General features: G+C 38.2%; 1 protein-coding gene across 3 annotated transcripts in view; it reads right to left on the bottom strand.

Moving 5' to 3' along the window:
• Positions 1-6428: 6428 nt before the first annotated feature.
• Positions 6429-27939, bottom strand: part of HIPK1 (homeodomain interacting protein kinase 1) — a 122853-nt gene continuing 101342 nt past the window's right edge. For 2 of the 3 annotated variants that reach the window (XM_089681078.1, XM_089681080.1), the window contains 6 exons: positions 21670-21812; positions 20873-21055; positions 18962-19174; positions 17505-17749; positions 16328-16464; positions 6429-11897 (listed from right to left, as the gene is read on the bottom strand). In XM_089681078.1, the coding sequence (XP_089537204.1) occupies positions 11400-11897; positions 16328-16464; positions 17505-17749; positions 18962-19174; positions 20873-21055; positions 21670-21812 (1419 nt within the window). In that variant the 3' untranslated portion in view covers positions 6429-11399. The remainder of the gene's footprint in view (positions 11898-16327; positions 16465-17504; positions 17750-18961; positions 19175-20872; positions 21056-21669; positions 21813-27939) is intronic. The other variant, XM_089681079.1, reaches the window with a different exon arrangement.

Raw genomic sequence — 27939 nt, 5'->3', positions numbered from 1 at the left:
TTCTTCTCTCTCCCTGGGACGGAATGTGCCCAGAGAGAGAAGATGTCATCATTTCCTGTACCTGTGTAATTGTAAACACAGGTACAGGAAGATCCCTGTTAGGACAGGGATCGATCATCCGACTCAGGCCGACCATCACTGGTCTAAATGGGATGATTGATCCTCGGGGATCAAATCATGATACCGAGTTGGCAGGGGCACGTGCGCCCCCCCCGGCCCGTGAATCATGTATATATACATGATTTTGCACACACTGTAGCACTATTCATATTATACGGCGGTCGGTAAGCAGTTAAGTAAACTTGCTCGTTGCTTTTGTTTGTCCTTGCAGCATTGCATTTGGCTCGTTTTTGAAGGACATTTCCATAAGTGCTTCAAATTTCATTTGAAATTTGATTTGAAATGTGAAGGTAGGTGGTGACTTGGTACTTCAGAGTTTCATAGTGTGTAAGGTTAAATAAAGACACCAGCCCATCCAGTTCAACATGCGTGTGTGTGTATTTGTGTATAATGGTCCGACAGGCTAGATCTGGCCTTGACTGTGATTGGCTGTGTGTATCAGGAAGGAAGAGGGTTTGAGGTTGCCCCAGTGGAGTGAGATGATCATTTCTTAGCCTTAGACTGTACTACCCTTACTTTTTAATGGGACCTTGAAAGGATATCAGTAGAGATTTTTGATTTCCTCCAAGTTGTTTAGGTAGATCTCCACCTCTCCAGGTTTGTCTATCCCTGAATTAGAGAATCAAATTCCTGTTCTACCACTGTCTGAGCAACAGGATAAAATCTAGCAACCAATCCTCCATAGCCTAAAGCTGAACTCCAGCAAAATGTTTATTTCCCAAGCAGTGGAGCTGTGCCCACACTGCACAATCAACTGCTTATTTTGTCTAGGGGTAAGCAGAAAGCATATGCTCACCCGATCCTTTGGAAAGCAGCGCCCCTTCCACTATCCAGCAGTAGACTGTTCCTGTCTTTGCAGTCTGCTCTGGACATGAAGACCTCAGAAACAGTTCACTATTCAACTTCACTTAAGCGCAGGGGGCGCCAGGCTAGTCTTGCGCTGGGAGGATCAGAGGATTAGATAAGTATATCTCCACTCTCCTCTTCTCCACAAAAAACAGCAGTTAACCCTTGCAGTGTGGGCACAGCCCCACTGCATGAGGAAGAAAAAATTTACTCGGAGTACAGCTTTAACTGAACTGAAAACTTGACGAAAACCCCTCTCATAACTTCTCTGGCTTGTAGAATTTCCTTTTGGTACTTAGACTGATATAGATAAATGTTTCTAGCACCACCATGTGGTGATTGTGGGAGTAGGCTTTTTCAGGAATAGTAGGTTTAAAGGATGTTCACCTTTTGATGCAAAATAATAACTGCACATTTCATTGCAGGTAAAAAAAAAAGTGCATTTATTATTTTTTGCTGCAGGCCTGTAAAGCATTGCACCAGCAATAAGCAGATTGCTGGTGCCACACAGGTCTTCTGCAGATCGTCAGTATACAGTACCTTGAAAAAGTATTCATACCCCTTGAAATTTTCCACATTTTGTCATGTTACAACTAAAAACATAAATGTATTTTAATCAGGCTTTTATGTGATGGACCAACACAAAGTGGCACATAACTTTGAAGTGGAAGGAAAATGATAAATGGTTTTCAAATGTAAAAAAATATATCTGAAAAGTGTGGCGTTAATTTGTATTCAGCCCCCGAATCAATACTTTGTAGAACCACCTTTCACTGCAATTACAGCTGCAAGTCTTTTTGGGGATGTCTCTACCAGCTTTGCACATCTAGAGTGACATTTTTGCCCATTCTTCTTTGCAAAATAGCTCAAGCTCTGTCAGATTGGATGGAGAGCATCTGTGAACAACAATTTTCAAGTCTTGCCACAGATTCTCAATTGGATTTAGGTCTGGACTTTGACTGGGCCATTCTAACACATGAATATGCTTTGAACGAAACCATTCCTTTGTAGCTCTGGCTGCATGTTTAGGGTCATTGCCCTGCTGGAAAGTGAAACTCTACCCCAGTCTCAAGTCTTTTGCAGACTTGAACAGGCTTTCTTCTAAGATTTTCCTGTATTTGGCTCCTTCCATCTTCCCATCAACTCTGACCAGCTTCCCTGTTCCCGCTGAAGAAAAGCACCCCAACAACATAATGCTGCCACCACCATGTTTCAAAGTGGGGATGATGTATTCTGGGTGATGTGCAGTGTTAGTTTTCCGCCACACATTGTGTTTTGCTTTTAGGCCAAAAAGTTACGTTTTGGTCTCATCTGACCAGAGCCCTTTATTCCACGTTTGCTGTGTCCCCCACATGACTTCTCACAAACGGGACTTCTTATGGCTTTCTTATTGCCACTCTTCCATAAAGGCCAGATTTGTGGAGTGCACAACTAATAGTTGTCCTGTGGACAGATTCTTTCCCCCCCCCCCCCCCCCTTAGCTATGAATCTCTGCAGCTCTCATGGGCCTCTTGCCTGCTTCTCTAATTAATGCTCTCCTTGCCCAGTCTGTCAGTTTAGCTGGATGACAATGTCTCGGTAGGTTTGCAGTTGTGCCACTTTTTCCAGCTTGGGATATTATTTTTTTTAAAACCTTTAAAAAGGTGCTGTTTTGTTCACTAATGTTCTCTAACAAACCTCTGAGGGCTTCACAGAAAAGCTGTTTTTATACTGCGATTAAATTACACACACAGACTCAATTTGCTAATTAGGTGACTTCTGAAGGCAATTTCTTCCACTAAATTTTTGTTAGGGGTATTAGAGTAAAGGGGGCTGAATACAAATGCATACACTTTTTTCACATATTTACTTTTAAAAAAGGCTGATAACCATTTATCATTTTCCTTCCACTTCACAATTATGTGCCACTTTGTGTTGATCTATCACCTAAAATCCCAATAAAATAGTTTTGTAACATGACAAAATGTGGAAAATTTTAATACGTTTTCAAGGCATTGCATCTGCTTGCTGTACAGGATGTATGCGCAAGCAGATATACTGACAGGAAGATTCAATTAAAAAAAAACTGTAGTTGCTGAATATTAATGGACATTCACCTGTTCAGGGATCTCACCCAAGCGTATTTCTTCATCACTCTTCAGTTCCTGGGGTCTGTATCTTAACCGTGAGCAGCCAGCTGTGATTCTTTGATACTTCACAGCCAGCTGCCCCTTGAGCTTAGCAAATAGTCTCCCAGCCTCCTGGGACTTGTGACACATCACAGGTTCCAAGCAGATCTAAGTAGAAACCTTCCAAAACCAGGTACCTGTCCCCCCCAAAATAATATGTACCAATAAAGAGGGATGTGGAAGAAGAGAGAAACGTCCTTTTTGGGTGAAGTTCCAGTTTAAGCATATATACAAAACTGGTTCCATCATACATGTCAAGTCACTGATCATTGGCACCGAAGTGGTTTAAGCTGACAGATTTTTGAATTCCCCCCCATAAATCAATTTTTTAGGATCCCAGAACAAATTCTTTTGTAGACCGAGTGCTTAACTAATTTTTTTTTTTTGCTTTGGATTCTTCAGGCAATTCTACAAAGTTATTTTTCCCATAAAAGGAGGTCTACCACCTTAGGACAGGAAACTCAAGGAGTGAGGAAATGATAGGATTTCAGGGAAGGGTGCTCAGGGAGCATATCCACAAAAGCTGAAAAGGTACCATTTTTCACAAGTGGAGATTCTGCAAAAAGTACTAGTGCAGCCACCACATCTTGTAAGGATTGGAGAACAAAATATTTAATTTGTTTTTTTGGATTTAGGTATGATTTAACTATTAGCCGCCTGGCCTATAGCCATTTGGCGGACGCAAAAATGCTTCAGCTTTCCGGGAGCACGCCATTTGGCGTGCTTCCGCACATGCGCAGTTGCAGAGCCGCACAGCGGCGCGATCTGTCACCGGCCGTGTACCTCAGACACGGCCGATGACAGATCTGAGTACCGGCCCCCGTTGCCGGTACCATGTGACCAATCACAGCAGGTCACATGACAGTTGTATACAATGGATGGCTTCATTCATATAGTGCCTAGCTGTGAATGGTCACAGATCACATGCACATGTCATGTGATTAGCTGTGGCCAAATCATAGCTAAGCACAAAAAAAAAAAAAAAAAAAACCCTGAATGAATCGATGTCATTTAAGTAAATGCTTGCTTATAGCAAAGTAATTCTTTGCTATAAGCAAATTGTGTAAAAAAAAAAAAAAAAAAAAATACTGATGTTAACATCAGTTACTATTTTAACATTGTACTACTTTGGTCATAGTAAAATATGAAAAAAAAACTTAAAAAATAAAGTAATAAAAAGTAATAAAAAAAATATTACATATATATATTTTTTTCCCATACTGTCACCAGTCAGTGTCCCTGTTCACCGCCATGCCAGTTATATGATGCTGTACTGCACTGGTGACAGTATGTTAAAATTAAAAAAAAAAAAAAAAAACTAATTTTTTTAATTTTCCGAAAAATGATGACAAAAAAAATACAACTTAAAAAAACTCGCCATTCCTCTTATGAAGTACGTTGGACTGTCTACTCTGCAAAAAGTGGTCATTTGGGGATATCTGTACTGTTCTGACATTCTTGGACCTCAAGATATTAGATTGGCTGTCAGTACTTCAGGATTGATCAATATTCAGATCTATACCATAGTTTGTGAACTCTATAACTTTCCTACAAACTAAATAATACATCCTAATTTGGGTTATTTTCAAAGACATGTAGCAGAATACATCTCGGCCCTAAATTTATGAAGAACAATTTGTAAACTTTTAGAACAGAAACAAAAAAAAAAACAAAATTGTTTTTTTTCAAAATTTTTGGTCTTTTTTTGTTAATTTAGCAAAAAATAAAAACCCCAGCGGTGATTAAATACCACCAAAAGAAAGCTCTAGTTGTGTGAATGACAATTGCGCGGTCATACAACATTGTACCCAAACTAAAATTTTATCATTTTCTTCAAAGTGTGAGAGCGCTGAAACGTGAAAAATGGCCTGGGCAGGAAGGTGTAAAATTGCCCGGTATTGAAATGGTTAAAGCCCAACTTTGCACAACCTGAGTGAATTACAGAAATTTTTTTCTCAAAACAGTGTGATGGACCTCTTTAAAGAACCTAGTGTGGTATAGCCAAAAAGTAAAGCTACACTCCAGGTTGCCAGCAATAGATGACTGGAGACAATGGTGGCTGTGATCTGTGTTAAATCCAACATTCCCCCTTCATTGTTCTCAAACCAGCATCCCTCTTGTTCCCCAAGCAGCACTGTCAATTGGAGCATGTTGCAGGGGTTGCTGCCCACAGCACTATATTGAACAGCAGTCTGATCTCCAGCATGCTGCCACCACAGGGTATTTTGGTCCAGTGTTGGTCAAATTGTTAAAAACCAAACTTTTGCATTGATTATGAACTGGTGAAAAAAAAAAGTAAATAAATTGTGTTCGCTCTTAATTATCAAGCAGTTTCATCAATGCTATTTCTTCATTAATTTGAAGTGGTGTTGTAAACACCATGGACAGTCAATATTGTGGATTCTTTAGTCTGTTTTCTTCAGGCTTAGCAGTGTCACTTAGGCAATAGGATATCTAGAAAGTCCTGTCAAGTAGGGGTCTGTAAATAACTGGCAGTGAAAATAGTGGACATTGTACACATTCAAGCATGCAAGTTTTTATTCAGGGACATCATTGGCATATAATGGATGAGTGTGTGTGTGTGTGAGAGTGAGTGTGAGAGTGAGTGTGAGAGTGAGTGAGTGAGAGTGAGTGAGTGAGAGTGAGTGTGAGAGTGAGTGTGAGAGTGAGTGAGAGTGAGTGTGAGTGAGTGTGTGAGAGTGAGTGTGTGAGAGTGAGTGTGTGAGAGTGAGTGTGTGAGAGTGAGTGTGTGAGAGTGAGTGTGTGAGAGTGAGTGTGTGAGAGTGAGTGTGTGAGAGTGAGTGTGTGAGAGTGAGTGTGTGAGAGTGAGTGTGTGAGAGTGAGTGTGTGAGAGTGAGTGTGTGAGAGTGAGTGTGTGAGTGTGTGAGAGTGAGTGTGTGAGAGTGAGTGTGTGAGAGTGAGTGTGTGAGAGTGAGTGTGTGAGAGTGAGTGTGTGAGAGTGAGTGTGTGAGAGTGAGTGTGTGAGAGTGAGTGTGTGAGAGTGAGTGTGTGAGAGTGAGTGTGTGAGAGTGAGTGTGTGAGAGTGAGTGTGAGGTTAAAATTTTCCTGCTTAACAAAACTTGGAAAAGTAATGACACAAGGCTGACAGAAAGTTGTGGGGGCTTCTGCAGCTTTGCAATCATTGTAACAATACTTCGTTTTTCTACAGAGACTGCCAGCTATACAGACTTGACTTAAATATCAATATACCACATGTAAGTAAGTTTTAATATTGCTCTGAAAATGTACAATTCCCTGTGTGGTGCAATCAACTAAAACAAAAAAATGCAACAGTAAAGAAAATTACCCCAGTTTATTGATGCATTTAAATTGCTAAACATTTGCCATATGGATTTAGAAAATACATAAAGTACAAGCTACTTTGTAAAACCAAAGACAAACATTGAATCCAATGATAAACTGTTTTCACAATGGACCCTTATCCCATATAGTTAGTAATAAATTTTAAATATCTATTCTTTGTTTTCTTAAAACTGATTTTACATAACCCTCAGAACACCGGCAACACAAACAGATTGATAAAATTCCAAGGAACTACATTTATAGCCACTTGGGGGGGAAAATATATAGAAAAAAAAAAAAAAAAAAAGCACATCAATATAAAATAGGAATTGTTAGGTTTGAACACAGCAAATAGCATATTGAATACATTTAATAAAATGAAACATTGCAATATCAATGATTAAAAGCAAAAAAAAAAAAAATATATATATAACACTAACATTACATAAAATGCACTGCTACATGTAGTGATCAACATTAAGCCAGAAAAAAAAAAATTAGGTCACTCATAGTAGTAAGTTATGTATTACAAGAGATTGTTATATTGGGTTTAGGAAATTCTCTATATGTATACATTGCCGGTAATAAGATGAAGACAATTACAAATGTATTTTCCATACTCCATCCCTTTTCAGAATTAGTTTCAGTGCCAGGCTTTAAAATGGTACACAAATTCTAGTTCACACATGTCATTGTTCTGGAATATTATCAGTGTCTAGTTTTAAAAAAGAAAACTAAAAATAATGCCGTAAGACCAGAAAAAAAAATAATAATTCATACAAGAAAATGCAAAGAAAACACGCACTTTTTTTTAACAAGACACTTTTAACTCATAAAATAAATGCATTTTTTAAAACATAAAAAAGGGAAATGTTTGGGTTGCAAGCTAAATAAATGGATTTATAGGCCTAAGGAATGGCAAAAAACAATATATACATACCATATATGAACAAGATTACAAAAACTTGCATAATTCATACCAGAAAAAAAAACCCTGAAAACTAATCTAATTTTTTAAAAGTTCAAAAATAATATGAAATCAAAGCACTAAAAGAATTATTATATACAGCTTTGTTAGCCAGTCTAAGGTTAAAAGCCCCCAAAATTGATACTCCTGTATTGAGTTCATCCCTGCTGCTTACACCAATTCCATATTGCCACACTTCAGGGCACAGCTTCAAGCCCAACCACTGAGGAGCCAACTGGTGTTTTAGCCCAAATAAGCAAGTTAATACTGAACTATCAGTGTTGGGTGGGTTTATCCTTTAAAGCCAAGGTATACAGTCCTTTTCGCTTAAGTTACATCTGGGAAGGATATCACAGACACCTGCTGTGTTTGACCTCTTCCTTACACATTGCTCTATACACAGAATGAGCCACCTGCACTCACAGTAATACAATACAAAATCCAGAGCTTTGTTTAGACTTTTCTCATGGTAAAGGGCCTTTGTGGCAGTGTAATATTTACTTGCTAACATATGAAATTATTTTCCCTGAATTGTATAGCTTCAACGAACTGTAGGTGCTGGTAAACTACTGGGTGGGAATTCAGCTCCTCAAGGAGCTGATAATCCAGTAGTATACCAAACATGTTCAGCAAAGTATTGTACAACAGGGAATCCACAGTGCGACTAGCAAGATTTGTACACATTTGCCTATAATTTGTGGTTGCTTTTTCTTGACCAAATAATGAATATATGTATTCATTTGAACAAAAAGGTAAAACTTTGAAAGACTTGGCAAGACTTCTGAATGTGTATATATTGCACTCTATGGTAACGGCAAACTTATAAATGAAAAAAACAATAAAAATATCGAATGACAGTGACTGCAGCTGGGATATAACTGGATAATTTAAAGGGGTTTCTTAAAGTGAGCTTTATTTTGTGATTACTGTAGTAACACACAAGGATCCTATCGCAAGCACAGTACCCTCATAAGCAACAGCAGATAACCAATTAGATGGTGCTAAAATATTTATTTCACCCACAAGATGCTCATAGTGAAGTCTGAAACTGTTAACAGTCTCCGTGTTTCTATGTGAGGGGACTACAGCAGAAATCCACTTATTAGTCAAAGTGAAAAACACCATAAAAGCAAAAAATACACAATACCTTGATTTGCCTAGCCTAAGAAAATCAACATTTTACATGTGATCTTGTAAAAACTGGTACCCTAGTATAACATTATACCAGCCATAAAAACACAATTACTACACAAAGCTTTCTTTGGTATAAACATCCTGAAACTAACTTGAATGGATTCTCACAAGGAATGTCATTAATCTCAGGGTCTGGTTCTAGTAGGGGATTCATTGTCGATATGAAGATGGATCACTAAGAAAAACTACACCCAAGTCTTGAAAAATTAGCAATGCCTATCTACAACACTTAACAGTTTGTGTGCCTGTGTAAGAAAGCAGGAAAGAAGCAGCAAGTGTTAAACATACTCTAAAGCATAACTTTTACATAACTTTTACTACTAGAGGGGAAGAGGGGGGGGGGGGGGGCAGCTTGGATCGTACAACTTTCTAGCTTCACTTAACTCTGCTCCAAGGTTTTAAGAATTGCTTCTATTTAAAGGGGCTTGCCAGCCCTATAATAAGGCAAGCATACTGTAAACTAATCACTACGTTGGCATTTAAGGCACTACATTAAGTGAACATACATGAAACAAGTATTCACCATACATACCTGTGCAAAACAACTCAGTTATCATTTACTCACTACTACGTGAGTACATTTCAAATTATTATATATATATTTTATATATATACTTATTCATCAGTGCTACAGTGATAAAACTAACTGTTCACATACATTCCCACAATTTTGGTTTAAAAAAAAAAAAAAAAAAAAAAAAAAACACGAGGAAAAAAAATAAAAAAAAATTCTATTTATATATAAAAATCCTAACCACTACCCACCCCCAAAAACTAAGACAAAAAGTACACATAGGTTCAAGTATTACTAACATTTTGGATTACAAAGACAATTTTATGTACAGATGCACTTGGGGTGACACGACATACTGCGCACCACTCTGCCGCTCCAAGGAAAGCCTATTTTCTTCTCTGCGTCTTTTAAAATGGTACATCTTTTCATTGTGTAAAATATGAAAACACCACCAATACAAAACTTCAAAAATAGTTTGAAATTCTGTATGAAACTTTAAAGTTTTTTTTATCTTTCATAATTCCAGCTTGGAGAAGGCTGAAATAAGAGCGTGACAAAAGCATGCTAAAGCAAGCAGGAGTGACTTTACAAAGAATGATTTCCGTGACCATAGAACGGAAGAGCTCCTATGCATGCAAGTAGTCTTAGTCCATCTGAACGACTATCTGAAGTCACAGTTTTCTCCTGTGTATTAACTTAGTTTGTATACTTTGCTATGTCCACAACTGTTCACTGGATTAATACAAAAGAATAATCCAGAATGCGGGCAAGGAATGCATATACTGCAAAAAACAAATCAAAGCAATGAAAATACAAAGAATTCTCCAGACATTTAAAGAAGGTAATAACTGCTTATTTTATTTTCATTTCACTGTAATTTTGTACTTGCCCATTTAAAAAAAAAAGGCATTAAATTTAAAATGCATGGTACAGATATATAGTTTTTTCATATTTCTACGAGGCTTCTAAACCTGTTCTGAAAATATCTTATGACATGAAAATATGATCTTCTGATGCTGCATAAAGCAAACTTTTGATGCTGCCTAAAAAGTACTGCTCTATGCAACCAATCATTTTCAGCTAAGAGATTGCCTGCAGTGGCTAACCAGAATTATACTGTTAGAAGTGTGTCCTCTTTGTGCAAGACATTTTCAGTTAGGATAAACCTGCAACATTTTACATTCATACTAGTGAATGATATTAAAGGTTAGCTCAGCAACTTTTAGGGGCATTTAAAAATACTACAATTTACTTGGGGTGTAGCCTTACAGTTAAAACAATAATTACATGCAGTAATTCATAACAGCCAAATTTCTGCTTCATGACTCATGGAGGTCAGTTTTGAGCCGTGAACAGCAAACTGGCCCATTACCAAACGTTAATATTTTCTGCATTGTCATGAAATAAAATTCTAAAAGATTAAAATGTCCTTAAAAAGAATTCAGAATGGTGTTTCAGGGAGCCTCATTGGATTATCACTTACAGACCTTTTATACCAAAAATTGATGCACTTTATGGAACGTTCAGATTATGCCATCATTAGGCAGATTCATGTTTTCATGTTAAAGTTGCTTTGCGCATAATTTACTAAAGCCAACAAAAGCAGTTGTCCGATATTTAATAAGCGAGGACACAGACCTAGATATAGCTACATGTCATATTTCATTATATTGCAAACCTGGAATAAAGTTGCATATTTTGTCCTGTGTCAAACTAACTTCCAGTGAAATAATTCTGATCTGGAGCACTTTAACTAAGCAGCTATTACCTTTCAGATGACAAGTCTGTGAAAAGCATAATCCAATATTTAAAAAAAAAAAAAAATCTTATTAAAATTTAAAGTTTTAAAATTTTTTTGAATACTTCATGTGTTACACAATTCTAAGAGTAAGCTTATATAATTGTAAATATTAAATTCACACTAAAAGAAAAAAAAAAAATATGATATAAAAAACACTTAAAACCCAAAAAGAAAAAAAAAAAAAAAAAAAAGCAGGAAAACAGGGAAGAATGTTATTGCAGTCCACAGCAATCCATGATTGAAGCCCAGCTGGTAGCAGTGCAGTCTTTACATGGAAGGAGCTATGCCAATGATGCTACAAAAAATGTAATACACAGATCCACAGAATGATTTAACACTGAACAAGCTTATCTGACTACAACAATGCAGTCACTAAAGAAGAGAACCCCTTTTCCTTCAAGCGTGCTTCTAACAAATCCTGCTGTATAACAGTCAAATATTTAAAAAGGAAAAAAACAAAAAAAAACAAAAAAACTTCTGGATCCTTTATAGGTATGAGTACTGGTTGATGTTGGTTGGACTTAAAGGATATCCAGTGTAGATTGCAGAACCCCTCGAGGCACCAATATAGGACTGGGCAGCAAACTGGTGTGGATACTGTGCAGGAGCCACACTGGCGGAGGTAAGTAGGCTTGGCCCCACACTGACAGGGACCTGATGCACAAGAGTACTGGGGTGTGTAGCATAAGTTGTGTGCCTTGAAGAGCCCTGAGGGGAAAACAGGTGAGCAATGGATGTAGTTGACCCCAGGGTTGCAGCAGACGTGGGAGCATATGTGTACATGTGAGGCTGGCTGGTTAGATGGCTGGTGGCGGACGCAGCTGCCGCAAGGTGGGGGTGCACAGTGGAATGCATGGGACTGCTGTGCTGGAACGTGAATGGAGCCTGAGAGATTGATGGAAGTGGAGCAACATAGGCTTGTTGCCTACGAGGAGGTGGATTCATGCTTCTCTCTTGGGATCCCATTGAGGCAGACTGATGGTTCTAGAAAAAAAATTTAAAAAAGTTGAGCTAACACAGAACCATAAATACATCAATGTCGTAGTAATTTGCAAATCTGTTTTTAATTCAATAAGGAGCTTAAAAAAATAAATATTTCTGACTACTATTGTTTTATTCTACAGCTCCCCTCTGCTTTCAGAAAAAAAATATATGTTGCCTGATATTTGACAAATACATTCTGTAACATTTGCCCAGTTAATAGGATTTTTGACATGCCTGTAAACTAATCTTGCAATACAGTACAGGACACAAGACTAGAATTTTTAAAACTTAGTACATGTGATCAGAAAATTGTACAAAAAAACAAAAACAAAAAAAAAAAACACAGCTTTCAAATAGATTGTACGATAATCTGATAGTACACAGCTGTCTGAAATTATTTAAAGGGACAAGCACGAAAATTTCTCATACAATACCAAAATCATACAATTTTTGTTTAATCAGTAGTTTTCATCCGAAAATACAATACAAATACAGTGCAATACATCACGTCACTTCCAAATTTTTATTCTGTCGTACAAGACTTTTTGTAACTTTGGGAACCTCTTCACTTTTTGATACGAGACTAGCATGCAACAAAAAACAGACAATCATTCGTCCAATAGACTCATGTGCAGGGGGGCTTTAGACCACATGTTATATGCAGGCTACCTTCAGGTGATTAGGGGACAGCCCAAGCACATTTTTTTTGCCAGTGCACAGAGTAGAACCTTTTTTACTTGCTAAAAACTCACAGAGTTGGAACGGAGTGCTCAGGGCACAGAGGAGAGAGGATTATGTCCTGTACTCTGCTAAGGAATTTATTGGCAACTCAAAATCTTACAAGTACAGGATTTGTATTCTTAGGTTGTTTGGGTATGTCCCATGGTCTGAGAAGTGGGCCACAACATAGGAAACAGAACTGCCAACAAGCCCACATAAAAACAATGGTTCAAGAACACAAAATACACTCAGAACAGTTTGTAGCACCTGCCAGTCAAAGTCTGAACATCCATCTGCTAACTTGTGAACAGAGCAGTTGGTGTCTTGGGATTTTCAGCATCTGCTTCCCAGAGAAGCTGCCAACTGGTGAATAAGGATGTGCCTCAGGTGTGATAGCTTTCTGGCAGGATAGTGCAAGAAGGTTTAGACTAGAATTCAGACACTGCACACCACCAATCATAAGCGGCAGAGAAATTCCCAGCCCTGCAGCCACACGCATACACTGACTAGGATCTGAACATGCCGGAGCCCATTCCTAGTGGGGGCGGGGCAGAAAGTCTCTGGGTGGGGAAAGGAGGAACAAGCTCTGGATATAAGACGTCTTCTTTGATGGATCACATTCAGAAGAAAAAGGGGGCTGTCTTGTGAACGGAGGCCATGGCTGCTAGGTACAGCCCTGACCACAACCAAGCAGTTTAGGGCAATTTCCTTGTAAACTTTTGAGGAAGGATACATGGGAAATAAGGTCCTCATTGACGTGGACAGAAGAGACCACCTGAAGTAGGAAGGAAGGATTTGGTCTTAAAAATAAGGTGTCCTTGTGCAAAAAGGAATTAGATCCCCTGCACAGCCAAAAAGTTATTAAACTTGGCTCCACCTTTTAGGACATGTGAAGGGAAGACTTGCCCCAACTCCAGGACAGGACTGGAGATCCATTGTAACGAGAGCTTGCTTTGGCTAGACAGAAGCATTGGAAGATCCAATGATTGCATTCTCTTGTTCAGCATTGTTGGTATGCTAAAGATAATAGAAGTAAAAATCTGGAAAGGAAACTGCCTTGAAGAAGCCAGGGGCCCCTGACAACATAAGAAAATCCTGTCTTACCTTATCTCAATACTGAGCCCCACCCCACTCAAGGGGACTCCAGGACCATGGTTTGTTTCTGTGGACCCAGACTATGAATGTTTACAGCACCCCGTGGTTAACTATAGATGTTGCAGTATGTGCCAAGGTGAGTGCCTAATGCAGGAATCAGTGCCCAATAGAATTACAGGCCAGATAAGATCCCCAAGGCAAAACCTAAAGGCAATGGGTCCAGAAACTGCTAGACAGCCCAGGGAAGTAATCAGTTAGATCTTTGAAGAAGTTTTCCCCCAATTTTAGTAAATATAAACTGCTAAATACATTTTTTCAGCAGTATATAGCAGTCTTGTGACTTCTATCAGTGTCCAGCCGAGCACTGGTTTAAGCTTGGAGTTTTCAGTCTCCTCAGAGACTCATAGGACAGTCAGTCTGGACAGTGCTGGTTGGATCTGTGCTAATCACATGCACCCTCCAAAACAATTCACACTAAACTGAGCATGTGCAGAGTGACTCCTAGGGCTCTGTACATCAGCAGATTGAATGGAGGGGAGGATCAGAAGACAAGATCAAGGAGGTTTTTTTATACAATGAGAGGATTAACCCCTTAGGTTCCACAGTGAGGATAACCAACATGTTTTACTGCATATACAGACTGATTTTACTGTTGTGTGTTTTGTAACACTAAAGGCAAAACTTTTTTTTAGCTTTGGACAGCGTGGAGAGGATTAGAACATCTATTAGGTTTCCTTTCAAATCCAAAATTTGAGGTTTTCATTACTTTCACTTTTGTGGCTATGATAAACAGAGGGTGAACTTCCCTAACTGGGGAACAGACTGCAGAAGACCTTATTAGGTCTACTGCAGTCTGTGCCCCCATTAGGGAGGTTCACCCTCTCTGCTTTATTACTTTTGTGGGGACAATCCAAAATTTGAGGTTTTCATTATTTTTCACTTTCGAGGATAATGATAGAAGGGACCATTTTCCGAATGGGGACACTAGTTCTGGTGACCTGGGCGTTCCTAGGGATTTCCATTAATTTATGGGGATCTCTCACCTCCCGTTTTGGCTATGGGACATGAAGTAAAGGCTCACCTCCCTAGTGGGACAGATTGAAAAAAATAAATAAATAAATAAGCTGACATGGGTTGTAACCCTCCTTTACTCTATACAAAAGGACAACGTTTTGCTTATAGTTTTAATTTTAATTTTAGTTTTAAAGTGGTTCTAAAGGCTCAAAGTTTTTTTACCTTTATGTATTTGGTGCATGAAGATAAACAAACCTGTGTGCAGCAGCACCCCCAGGCCACCTGCCCTGCCCCAATCTTTACCCGAGCCCCCTCCAATCCAGCGACATTCAACAGTGCCTCTGCTGTCTGGGGACTCCTCCTACTCATTGGCGGAGACAGCAGCAGGAGCCCATTGGATCATGCTACTGTCAACCACAGCTAGTGAGTGGGCATGATACTCCCTAGGTAAGTGGCTTTCCCTGGGGACACTGCTTGAGGGGGAGGAGCCAAGAGTGCCAGCGGGAGACCAAGAAAAAAAGAAAAAAAAAGAAAAAAAAAAAAAGATCAGGGCTGCTCAGTGCAAAATTACTGCACAGAGCAGGTAAGTATAGGCATGTTAATTATAAATTAAAAGTTAGTGTGCAAAGTACACTTAAAGTGACACTAAAGCTTTTTTTTTTTTAAATACATTTTCCGTTTACATTGGCATGCTACCTTTGTTCCCCCCACACACCATTAAAAGAGCTCTATTTGTGTGTGTATTTGATCACCACTGGGTTTTTTTTTTTCAATTATATAAATTTATATAAACAAGCTGTACAATTTGGGGAAAAACTTTTTTTTTTTTTAACTTCTGCTACAAAACATCCATTAAAAAAAAAAATTTAACTGAATTTCATGAATGTAGGCCAAAATATATTCTGCTACATATTTTTGATTAAAAAAAATCCCAATAAGCATATAATTGGTTTGCGTGAAAATTACAACGTCTACAATCTATGCCATACACTAGTCATGGCAGTAATCAGTGACTTAAAGAGGGACTGATCATACAGGGGTAATCTGACAAGGATGCTGGGTGGGGGGACACGCATCAGTTACACTAATACAGTGATCACAGTTTACGGTGGTGCTTTTACTAAAGGGATGTGCCAGTTCTTATTCCCTGCTTTAGAGAGAAAAAACTGGCACATCGCCACTGCCAGTAGAGAGCTTTGTGTTTTCATACACAGAGCTGTCAATTTCTCTTCCAATCGGTGGGTCCTGGCCGTAAATCATTGGCCAAAACCCGGTGATTGGCATGTGCTGGAGCCAGTGACCGCACAGCCAGGTGAACACATGCGATTATACTCGAGCCGGCCCACACTATAGCAGTAAAACTACAGTGTGTGATCGGTAAGTGGTTAATATGCACGTGAAACACAATGCCTGGCAATTAGTTTGCTGGTCAAGTTTTTTTTAACAGGTGAAGAAACTGTTTTTCATTTTTACAATATAAAAATTTAGATTTTTCAACCTAGCTCATAAGCATGTTGTGACTTAATAATTCCCAACCAAAGCACATAAATAAAAACCTGCCAGGTAGGTAAAATGTGTGACAAAATTATATGGTTCCTTACTTGACTGAGGTTGAGAGGCTGCACTCCATTTACCACACGATGGGAACGATAGCCTGTTTGGGATATGCAACTGCCAGATGATTGTCCATTTGAAGATGTGGAAGATTTTGACTTGCCGGTATTACCAAGACTACCTACTGCACAATTAGATAAAAAGGAAAAAATTGAAAAGGATTCATCAAACTTAAAATTTTCTAAACAGTTTACTGAACCCAAATACTCAGTAACTACAAGTGTCTTATTTAAGAGCGAGCATTAAAATGTACCCTCTTTTTCTTTAGTTTTTGCCAGAAGCCCTTCCACTGTGTGCTTCTGTGATGTATTTATTTAACAAGGAGTCTAACATTTTATTCCAGGACAAAACCCCACCTGCCTGCACTATGCAAAATTAATACCCCTTAAAGGCCACAAAACTGCTCTTACTATACAATAAGTTAGGCACTTGGGTTGGGCCAATTTTAAAAAAGCAAAAAACCCAAAAACACAGGAACTCAAACCCCAAGTATCAGATTAAATGTATATCAAATGTACACACATTTTTGCAATAAAGGTAATAGCTGAAATCTTGTGGTTTCTGCAGTTAGGCACGGCTTTTAGTTTATATTCAAAATGGCTGACAGAATAAATTTAAAGGTTACCTAGACATTGACAAAGTAAAAATTAGTCAGTGGGCTACTAATACTACCCAGTATTTAGGTCAGATAGTACAGATAGTACTAATACTAAACAGTTTTAGGTCAGATAGTACAGATGAAAAAAAATTGTAGCCAAGGTCATGTATGTTATTACCCTGTATGTATTTCAAGACTTAAGGGATAGATGTGAATAAAAAAAAAACGGAATGCAAGCAGACACTAGTGCCTCCACATACCTATAGCAGAATAAAGCAATTTCTGCAATTTTGAACATTCTACTTTCTGCTATTGTCAAAGGCCACCTGGAACCCTCCCCATTATTGGAGGTGGGAGAAGCAGATCAGTTTTTAACAAAGTAGTTTTGAATTTTGCAGGTTTTAAACCTGCAAGCTTTGGGGTTTTCCAAGAGAACATTGAGAGCTAAAAAGGTAAAACATGAGTAACTAAATGTCAGCACTGTATGCACCAAAAACATTTCCTAAATAGTTGAACCTTCATTTTTAGTTTCGACTGAAGCATACATTTCAATTTGGGCAACATACCTGACAGGTGATTATCCAAACTGCAATCATGAATCTGGGTCTTTAGAGGAGGTACAATAATTGTGCGGGAGCTGGAATTCTGTGGATGAGCGCCTCTGCTACCAGGAACATTAAAAACACCACTAACACCATTAAGATTTGAAAGGTGGTCAGCCACATACGGACTGCTAACAGAGGAATCGGAATCTGGAGAGTCATTCACCGTAACATAACTTATAACATTAGATCTCATTTTCATCCCAGAGCTAAAAAAAAAAAAAAAAAAAAAAAAAAAAGGAATTTATACAAAGCATTAGCAGCTTAAATGTACAATATCCACATTCAAACCTATCTCACTACTTAGATTATTGTGGTTTAAAAAGGACATAGCAGCTTTTAAAGTCTTCATATTCACATTTACCCTGCACTACAAACATGCCAAATAGCCTGTAAAAATCTGATTTTAACACCTCTAGCCTTACATAACACTATAGCCATGATGTGCAACAAAGTACAACTAACCGAAAATCTATTTTAATATGATATGATGCAACTTTAGTATCTGAAAATCTGACTTAATGAATCAAGTGTGACCAGTGAAACCGTAATACTTACCCCTAAAGATTAGTGCAACACTAATTTTAACTCATTAAAAAGGATTGTTGCAACAAAAAAAAAAAAAAACAAAACTGCAGACACTCAAAAGGCAACTACACTTATCTGCAGCAGCTTCTGCTTTGCCTAAATGCCAGCCATTCTCAAGGGGCAAAGCTATGAGCGCTTACAGGTAGTGTCAGCATGCAGAATTCTTATTTTCTTATCACTATCATGGGTTCCTTTATGGCCAACAGAAATGTAGAGGATACAGGAAGGGGCAAACAAGCAGAACAGCCAAGCATTCAGGAGAAGTGAGGTACTAAAAACACCTTAGGATGCCTGGCTTTCATTTGGTAGCTTTTTCTTTAAGCCCACACAAAAATGAATCCCCATCGAGCATACGGCTCTTATCCTGTACCACATGTATGCAGAACCCATGCTGAAAGTGTGCAGCACCAATATCACACACAGAACCCATGCGTCCCATTTAGGCCCCCTTTAACAAAGGCTGTATCTGGATCATAGGCGGAGATTCATGAAAAGACCCTCCTCGCTTTTTTTGTTGCAGGAGCTTTCCAGACCCATATTAGTTTTACAGGCGGACACATGTAAACAGATTTGCATCTGTTAATATCCAACTTCTGATCAATAAATGTAGACCTTTGCCAATTTTTTTTTTTTTTGGACTTGGGCAGATTGAGGTCATAGGGATGCACATTTGTTTACATCATCCTGCCCACAGACCTACATGAAGCTTCCAAATCGGGCCTACCTGAAAAACTGACAGTCAAACCTGACTGGACTGCCTGTGTGAAAGGGGACTTGCAGACCAAACTAAATCTAGCATGCTTAAGATGTAAAAACCACTGCCACATTCTTACCTTCCTGGTTTGTACTTGCTATCTTCTTCCTCATCAGTGTCACTGCGGATGGTGATAACACTCACAGGAGGGCTAGGAGTATCTGGAATCACAATGGGTTGGCGTTGCTCTTGGATAGGAAGGAGCGTGTTGTATGAAGTGGAAGCATGAAGTGGGCTACTTCCAACAAGTGAATAAACTTGTGATGGAATAACATCCAAAGCAGAGAGGGTCCTGTACCAATAAAGATAAATTAGTGCAACAGAACATATCCCTAGTGAAAGTTACTGATGTTAACACCAACCCAACACAAGCACATAAAAGACCACATGTGGAATAACCAAGTGCTCATGGCTATAGTGTCAACATTTTTATTTAGTAAAGAAATCATAATGAGCCAATTACCAAATATGAAAGATAAATATGGATGAGGTGCTCCGAAAGTGCAAATAATTGTTCTTTGGTCAAAAATATAAAATTGATGTCTTAAAGAGCTGATAAAAAAAAAACCGTAATTGAGGGAATTTCGGAAATTGCACCATAGTTACTTTCCCGGTAAATTACAGTAGTCTGTACACCTCCAGGAAAAATGTCATCTCAAAATATGTCCACCATATGAAAACATAATCCAGTGCTTTTAGTAATTTAAATGTTGGAAGAAGAGTTAGCAGCAACCTCTGACACCAATTGGAAGTGTCAGAGGTTTGTCCATTGGACTGGTTCGGGACTCAACCACAAAGATTTTATCTCACCAATTAAGCAGGGATAGTAATTCACTGGCTGAATATGAAATATAAAATCAAGATATGTACCTGCTAGCATGTGATAACATTGTAATGTTTATCTCTGATGCTTATAAAAAGCATATCGCCTTAAAGCCTGGTTAGAAAGACTTATAAACAAACCCACCATTTCAAAATATTAAAAGGATATTTGACATTTCACAGGTCAGTGATTGTAAACTACTCTCAGCCTTTTATCACCATCTTGAGTGCAACCAAGTATGAAGGTATCCTGTGATAAAGCTTTTATAATTTGCTAAACTTTATGTACCACCTACCTACACTGTATGCCAACACACTGCTACCTGAATCGCAGCTTCTTTGCATCAAACACTAATCTTTCAAGAGGTCCAGCACTTCATTAAGACCCTCATCTACAATGAAGTTCACTACAGAACACACTTTTGACCCACTACGTACATTACATTCTTGTACCTTGTAGGGTATAAAAGGATAAGAGATGGCTTGGACTGGAGTTTAACATTCATTTTTAAAATATATTGTATATATTGTTAAAAACCAGACAAAACACAAACTGATCTCAAATTGATCTAAACTGAGCTTGTGTGCCCTGTACACCACACCAAGTATATTCTCATACAGATATTCTCTTTTGAGGTTGGACAGGCGAGTGAAAGGAGCACAGACATTTAAAATTTATCCCAAGCATCAATTCTAACCACCTGAGGCTCAGAGATCTGGGTTCAGGGGCTCATACATTAATCACTTCTTGTAAGGAAAGTGTTCCAACAGAAAATATTCTTAGCTATGACACCCAACATCTTCCACACTGATGAAACTGATGCATAATGTTGCAAGAATAATTTTCATCTTGGGAAATATTTAAAAAAAAAAAAAAAAAAAGAGACCTTGTTGCATAACTGACAGGCAGATTATAAACATGCAGTAATGAACATTGTGTTTCTTCCTGGTATGGAATTAACTTTCCTTAATACTCAACTTGACATTAGCATGACTGAAAATCAACTTGGAATGTCTGATGTCTAAACTACTCAGTAAATGCAATATCTCACAACTGGCTTATTTCTTTTCTGAACGAACATACTGAACAGCTAATGGATTATGAAGGATCAGTAAAGAATGTAGATGAGGCACAACGACAATGGACTTTTAATAAAGCAGCACTTACTTGGCATTCTGCGATTGATGTGGCTTGATTTTCTTTGCTGACAAGTTTCCATTGTGTTGCTGCCGAACAACATGAGCAACCCCCACATTTAGAGGCTGGGCCGCAGCCAAAGTCACATGGTTAGCAAGTAATGATGGCTGCTGCATCAGTGCGCTATACTGGTTTCCATGGGTATGTACATTTCTATTAGAGGAAAGATAAGCATATACTAAGTACCACAAATATTTCAGATGCATACTATTTGGGCATTGTAACTGGTACCCAAGACTGGTTTTATCATTTATACAGCAAATTACACTACTAGTACCTTTTATAAACTTACCATTTCTTTGATGCTTCCAGCTGAAAGGCAATTATACACCCTCCCCTATTACCAAAGTCTATGCTATACATAATTTTGAAAACATTCCCTAAAACTCTACAGAGAAATGCAATTTAACCACAATGGCTGCATATTCTTGGCGAAGTGGGCAATTATTTTTTAAAGCTTCCAGGCCAACAGATGAAGAATTCCGTTAATGGCACAATGACAGTATTTGCCTATAGTGTTGACTTACAAAGGGAGAAGTTCCTTCTGGTTTGAGAAGCTTTTCTTTAACTTAAACCTGCAAATCTACGATTAAATTGCTGGTGCCCTATACAGTGTAAGAACTGTTCCACAAAAGTGTTTTGGATTTCTATGGAATAATCAACACACATTGTTCAAGTAGTATTATTCTTGTGTGATTGCTTAACTGTCCAAGCTTAATCGAAAAAAAAAAAAAAAAAAAAAAAAAAATTACAGTTGTATACATTACCTCCAATCTGCAAGCTGCTGGTTACTTCCAATAGTTTCGGGGATCACGGTTGTCTGCTGAACAGAGTTATGAAGGGCGACACCAGGAAGTTGCTGCCATGTGGATGGCAGTAAGATCTGCTGTGTTCCACCAGGCCAAGCCTGCTAGAAAACACAAAAAAGGAAAAAATAGACAACCTCTTAGTCACACACCAATACAAGAAATGTCACGTTAGCCTGTTTAAGACAGAGATCTTCACCTTGCAGAAATAAAGGGCAACACCAAAACGAGGTCAGTAATCAGTGATTTATGGTGCTGTGTTGCAGAAGCTGCACAACTACTCTATTCTACCCAAAACATCTACTTTTAATACATTTGTAAATATTGCTTAAAAAAAGAATTTGCAAAAAGACAATGTGCCATTAGGAGCCAAGTTAGAAGTATCCACATTGTGGTACCATCCCAAAACTTAAATCAAAGCAGGAACAAACAAGCAAGCATAAGTAACCACACCTAAGCATAAATGTGGATATAATATATTAATCCACTCAGTTAAGACATTTTACATAAAAATGATGAATATCATGGTCTAGCACCATCATAGTCTTAAGTTTGTGATGAGCAAACAATAAGAGTATAGGATCAACGTGTTTCACTGCATTTGCTTACTCAGGATCCACGCTTGAGATGCAACACTAAGCCATATCAGATCACCTAGCATGAGACGATTGAAAACAGTATACATCCTTCCTTGTGGGGGAGAAGAGGATCACATTACCCAAATGGGAGATATTACGCAACGAGCAGAATCAAACTCTGATTTGGCTCTAAAGGAGGGACAGCAGGGATCAGCTTGTAATTGGGTACATAACACCAGGCTGTTCCCATACAGCTCCTATCCTAGACCCAATTACACACTTCTCATATACCCATGGCCATCCGAAACTCACTCCCACAATGTTATCCACAAGTATAAAGATCAAGCAAACCAATAGCTGGTAACTGCCAAAACGGCATAGGCCATCAACCAAAGATGTTATGTATTCAGTTTCTGCCTGACCAGTAATAAAATGTTATATTCATGACATGAGTAAGAGCTTTAAAAGGACTTTTTTTTTAAACCTTTGCTCACAACTATGAAGATGAGCAGTAAATCCAAATGAAATGAAAGTCCATAAGGATTATGCAAATTGTAGCTACAAGAAAGTTTGTGAACTCTTTGGAATTACCTGGGCATCTGCATAAAGCCAAATTTGATCTAAATCATAATGGAAAACATAGGAACCCTTGCATTAGCAATATGTGGAATTTAATTCCTCAGCAATGAACTCCAACGGTTCCCTGTGGTACTGAACAATTTTCCACAACGATTAGAAAGGATGGAGGACTTTTTTTTTTTTTTAACACAGCTTTCTTGGGATTGTTTAAATAATATTCAGGTCAAGTAATCTCAGAACACTGCTAACATCAGAAATGTCACTTGGCCTTCCTCAGTGGGTATAGAAAAGAATCGCCACCCCTTTACAAAATCATTTTGTTGCTCTGCAGACTGAAATGAAGGCAGTGTTTGTTTTATCCAGCTATATATCTACTCTGTGCAACTTATACCACCCAAGTGAAAAGATACAACACCAACAAGTCAGAAAATAAAAATTCAAAAACAGAATCAGAGTTGGAAAAAAGATAAAAACCTTCCAACATGACAATGACCCAAAGCACACAGCAAAAATAACCACATAGTGGTTGGAGAAATAGGTGAATGTCCTTGCCTGGCCTAGTCAGAACCCAGACTTAAACCCCATTGAAAATCTGTGGTCACCATAAAATATACCTGAACTTCAGCAGTTCTGCAAAGAAGAGTGGGCAAATATTGCAAAGTCTAGTTGTGCAAAATCAGTAGAGACATATCCCAACAGACTAAAAGGCTGTAATTAAAGCAAAAAGGTGATTCAAAAAAATACTGACAAGGTGACAGGAAAGATTTTCTAACATGTTAGTGTTCTTTCATTTATGCTATAAGCTGCACTGAACAAATACAGCTGGAAACAAACGGGGGGGGGGGGTCTTTTCTATACCCACTGTACACAATTGTATTTTGATTTAACCATCCTTTTGTTTTAAGCTGGCCACTGGTAGATCAAGAACATTTTTCCATCCTTCTCTTGTCACCACGGTCATAGTTGTCCATTTGACCTCAACAATTAGAATGTTTAAAAAAAAAAAAAAAAAAAAAAAAAAAAAAAGACAACCCCCACACATTTTCAAATACTAATGAAGCCTTCATCTTTCTTCCCCACTATGCTCCAGATGTGTTGCTGATGGTTTGTTCACTTTAAAATGTAATGTGTGTTTCTCCCAAACAGTTCAATATCTGTTTCACCCCTTCACAGACCATAGCCTCAAAAGCAGTGTTTAAGACAATTTTTTTTTTTTCACCTCTACCTGTCTCAATTACCCCAATTATAACAAGTCATTACTCTTAGATTGTAAGCTCTACTGTGCAGGCCCCTCTGATTCCTCATATAACAAATTGCACAGTGCTTCACAAACTTAAGGCAGATGTTAGTTACAATACAAACAGTTGGCGCTATATAAATCCTGTATAACAACTCTAGTGTTTCACATGCTTAAATTGAGGGCAGTGGAGCACAGCATGTGAATTTTAAAATGTACCCTTAGTGAATGAGGTGAAAGTTAAAAATTCACTTTGCAAAGAATACCCAATGATAAATTTTAAAAAACGTAATTTTTTTGGCACATGCTTAAAGATAGAAGTCCACATAACTTTACCTCATTAACGAAGAAAAGCAAAATTCACTTTGCAAACCTGTACGATTTTAGTAAATCAGAGTCACTATATCTTTACACAAAACAAACCCTTAATTTGCAGGGATTTCCTCTTACTTTGTTTTGTCTATGGGACAAGCAGTAAAGGTAAGCATCCCCAATAAGACACTGATGGCAATAAACCTGATGGGGGTTATAACCCTCCTTCCCTCTATCCAAAATGAGCCTATAGTTCTACTTATATTAAATGTAGGAAGATCAGACTATACTATAGGAGCCATTCAGCCAGAAAGGCAAATAATTCTAAAGGGTTAAAATATACAAAAATGCAGTGCTAATACACAGTCCATCAAACCCTCATAATATAAATAGTGAATGAGTCAATGAAATAAAAAAGGTGCATAAGAAAGAAAGTCCTTAATGTTGAATAAATGGGGCACTATATTAGTTATTTTCCACTTGTAAAGCACATGACCACTTCTTCAAACACCACCCCGTGAGTATTTAAGAATCTATTCACCTTGGAATCTATTCACCTTGGAAGATTACCTCAAGGCTATAAAAAGGTCGAAACAGGTACTTGTTCATATGGCACAGTGATCCTCAAAATAAAGCCACATCTAATGTTCCCCATTTTATTGAAATTAAAAGCAACCAATTTTACTCAATATGAATAAGTCAGTCGCCATGTAAAAACTGCAATTTATCAGTGCGGTACAAGAGTTAAGGGTGTCAGGTGATGTTTATGTATCCATGGAGACTGGAAGCGCTATGAAAGCGTGACATGTAATATTTCCCCACCCCCGATGAAGTCTCCTCCCATGGGCACTATCGCATATGGGCGGAGTTTTAGAATGACGTCATCACATCTAGTCTCGGTTTGGCTTACGAGTGGGGTCTATTGAAATTTAAGCTAACTGTTGCCAATCTCCAGGGAAGTAGATGTGCACTTTTTACATACGGTCGTTTTCATATAATGAGTAAAATGTGTTGCTTTTATTTTAATAAAATCTTTTCAATGGACAGCATGAGATGTGGCTTATTTTGAGGATCACTGCCAAGTGAACAGAGTTACCTTTGGATGCACATGGAGGACAAGTGGAACAGAATGTTCTATTAAAAAAGCAGAAATGTGCAACATTCCCCTTCTGTGACATACCTGTTTTGACCTTTTATATCTCTTTAGGTAATCTTCCAAAGTGAGCAGATTCACAAATGCTCACAAGGTAGTGTTTGAAGAGGTGGTCAAGTGTTTTATAAGTGGAAAATCAAGATTTGCTAAACTGCTCCATTTATTCAAAATTAGGGGCTCTCTCATGCACCTTCATTTCGTTGACTGTCCACTTTTATATTATAATTTGAAGGACTTCATGTGACAATATATACATTGGTGCAAGGTGGATTATTACCAAGTGTATTAGCACTATACATTGCTTTGTATATTTTATATTGTTTATGATCTGTGGGTAATACACAGACAGTGCAAGATTGCTTCAGATATTTATTTTTTTAATATTTTTCTGCACAGATACATTCATGTTCGTGCAATTCAAAAGGGTTCACAAAACTGTAAAACCTGCTACACAGTTTTTTTTGAGAGGGTCTGGAACTCAAGCAGTTCTGCAGCACAGCACATGTTGATATAAGGCTTTGATACAGACTAACAGTATTTCTGCAAGTGAGAGACCCTTGTTCTGTAAACACCGCTCCTGAGACCTCAAAACCATTTCACAATAAAAACAGTGGAAGGAAAATAAGTTTAATAAAATGTTAAATCACACCATGCGTCTTTCCAAAAAAGCCAAAACCTGCCCAAGACAAAGCATTTCGTTTAATATAAAAGCAAAAACATCCCAAAATGTGATGCAGAGATCTGGTGCTCCTAGCGATGAACTGTTTTGACAAAGGAAGGACAAAAATATGCAAAGCTTTGCAATGGAGTAATGCAAACTTAGGCAAAGCAGTAAAAGGCAGTCAAATCCATTGGCAAGCTGGCTGATGAACTAAAAAAGGTGAGCTAAAGTTAGATTACAATTTAGAAAGAAAATCTTTGGAATGCACATTAACTTGTGATTTTATTTTTTGAAATTCTACAGCAAATGTACTTTGCACCTCATATGTAACATTACACTTTGCCAAGCCTCAATTATTTACACAGGTCCCAGAAAAAAAAACCCAAATTACTTTGAATTATACTAAAGTATAAAGAATCCTCAGAATGAATACAAGATTATACGGAATTAAATAATTACACTGAGAACTGATGGTTTTATTGGCCCACGTCACTGAGTCATTAGGGACCAAGTTAAAACTATGTGGTCAGTGTTTGAGGGGAGGAGGAGGAGAAGGAGGAGGAGGAGAAGGAGAATGAGAAGGAGGAGAAGGAGAAGGAGAAGGAGGAGGAGGAGAAGGAGAAGGAGGAGAAGGAGGAGAAGGAGGAGGAGGAGGAGGAGGAGAAGGAGGAGGAGGAGAAGGAGGAGGAGGAGAAGGAGGAGGAGGAGGAGGAGGAGGAGGAGGAGGAGGAGAAGGAGGAGGAGGAGAAGGAGGAGGAGGAGAAGGAGGAGGAGGAGAAGGAGGAGAAGGAGGAGAAGGAGGAGAAGGAGGAGGAGAAGGAGGAGAAGGAGGAGAAGGAGGAGGAGAAGGAGAAGGAGGAGAAGGAGGAGGAGGAGAAGGAGGAGAAGGAGGAGGAGGAGAAGGAGAAGGAGGAGGAGGAGAAGGAGGAGGAGGAGGAGGAGAAGGAGGAGGAGGAGAAGGAGGAGAAGGAGGAGGAGAGGAAATAAAGGCAAATAGGGCTTTACATAAATGTTTTAAATTAGGTTTCAAAAATTTAGTTAAACACCAAATTCATGAAAGAAAACAACATTTTACCCAAAGCCATGGAAACCATGCAAATAACCAGGTCTTTGTGAATTTTATTGCAAGCATATCAATAAATGCACTTCTTGCATAAATAACCTGCATACCTTTCCAATCAAGACATAAAGACAACATTTTATGCAGTTGTCTCACAGGGAATATACTTAAAAATATGCTCATGGAATAGATAGTTATCTCTAGGAAAAAAAAAAAAAAGAGTGGGCAGAGCTTTAAGTACACAAAGCTTTAGAAGTATGCAGGAAAGAAAAGAAGCTAAAAGTCACTCGTAAATAAATGTCTGGTGCAGTTGAACTTCTTGCCAGACCTCCACAATCGTCTTTACATAAAAACCCTATAAGTATAAGGAGGTCTTTCATAAGGTTCAATTTTTTTTTATTTTTTTTTTACTAGTCTGAGCAATCCAAAAATTTTACTCTCCCAAGAATTTAAGTTGAGCTCACCTTTAAGTTCAAACAAGAATTTTCAACATCTGTAGAAAAGCAATATCATTGAGGGTACAGAACAAGCTATTTCGCCGATTGTGTTAATGACCATACAAAGTCTTCAGGTTTGTTGGTTAAAGGGCTGCGCTGAAGTCATTGATTAGAAATCCATATAGAAGAAAGGCCTTGAATGCAGTACACCTCA

The sequence above is a fragment of the Staurois parvus genome, unplaced genomic scaffold (genome assembly GCF_062004578.1).
Source record: "Staurois parvus isolate SC_StPar_1 unplaced genomic scaffold, SC_StPar_1.0 ptg000258l, whole genome shotgun sequence".
In the NCBI taxonomy this organism is placed as follows: Eukaryota; Metazoa; Chordata; class Amphibia; order Anura; family Ranidae; genus Staurois; species Staurois parvus.
Note: the sequence above shows the minus strand (reverse complement) of the source record. Positions and strands in the feature narration are given on the sequence as shown.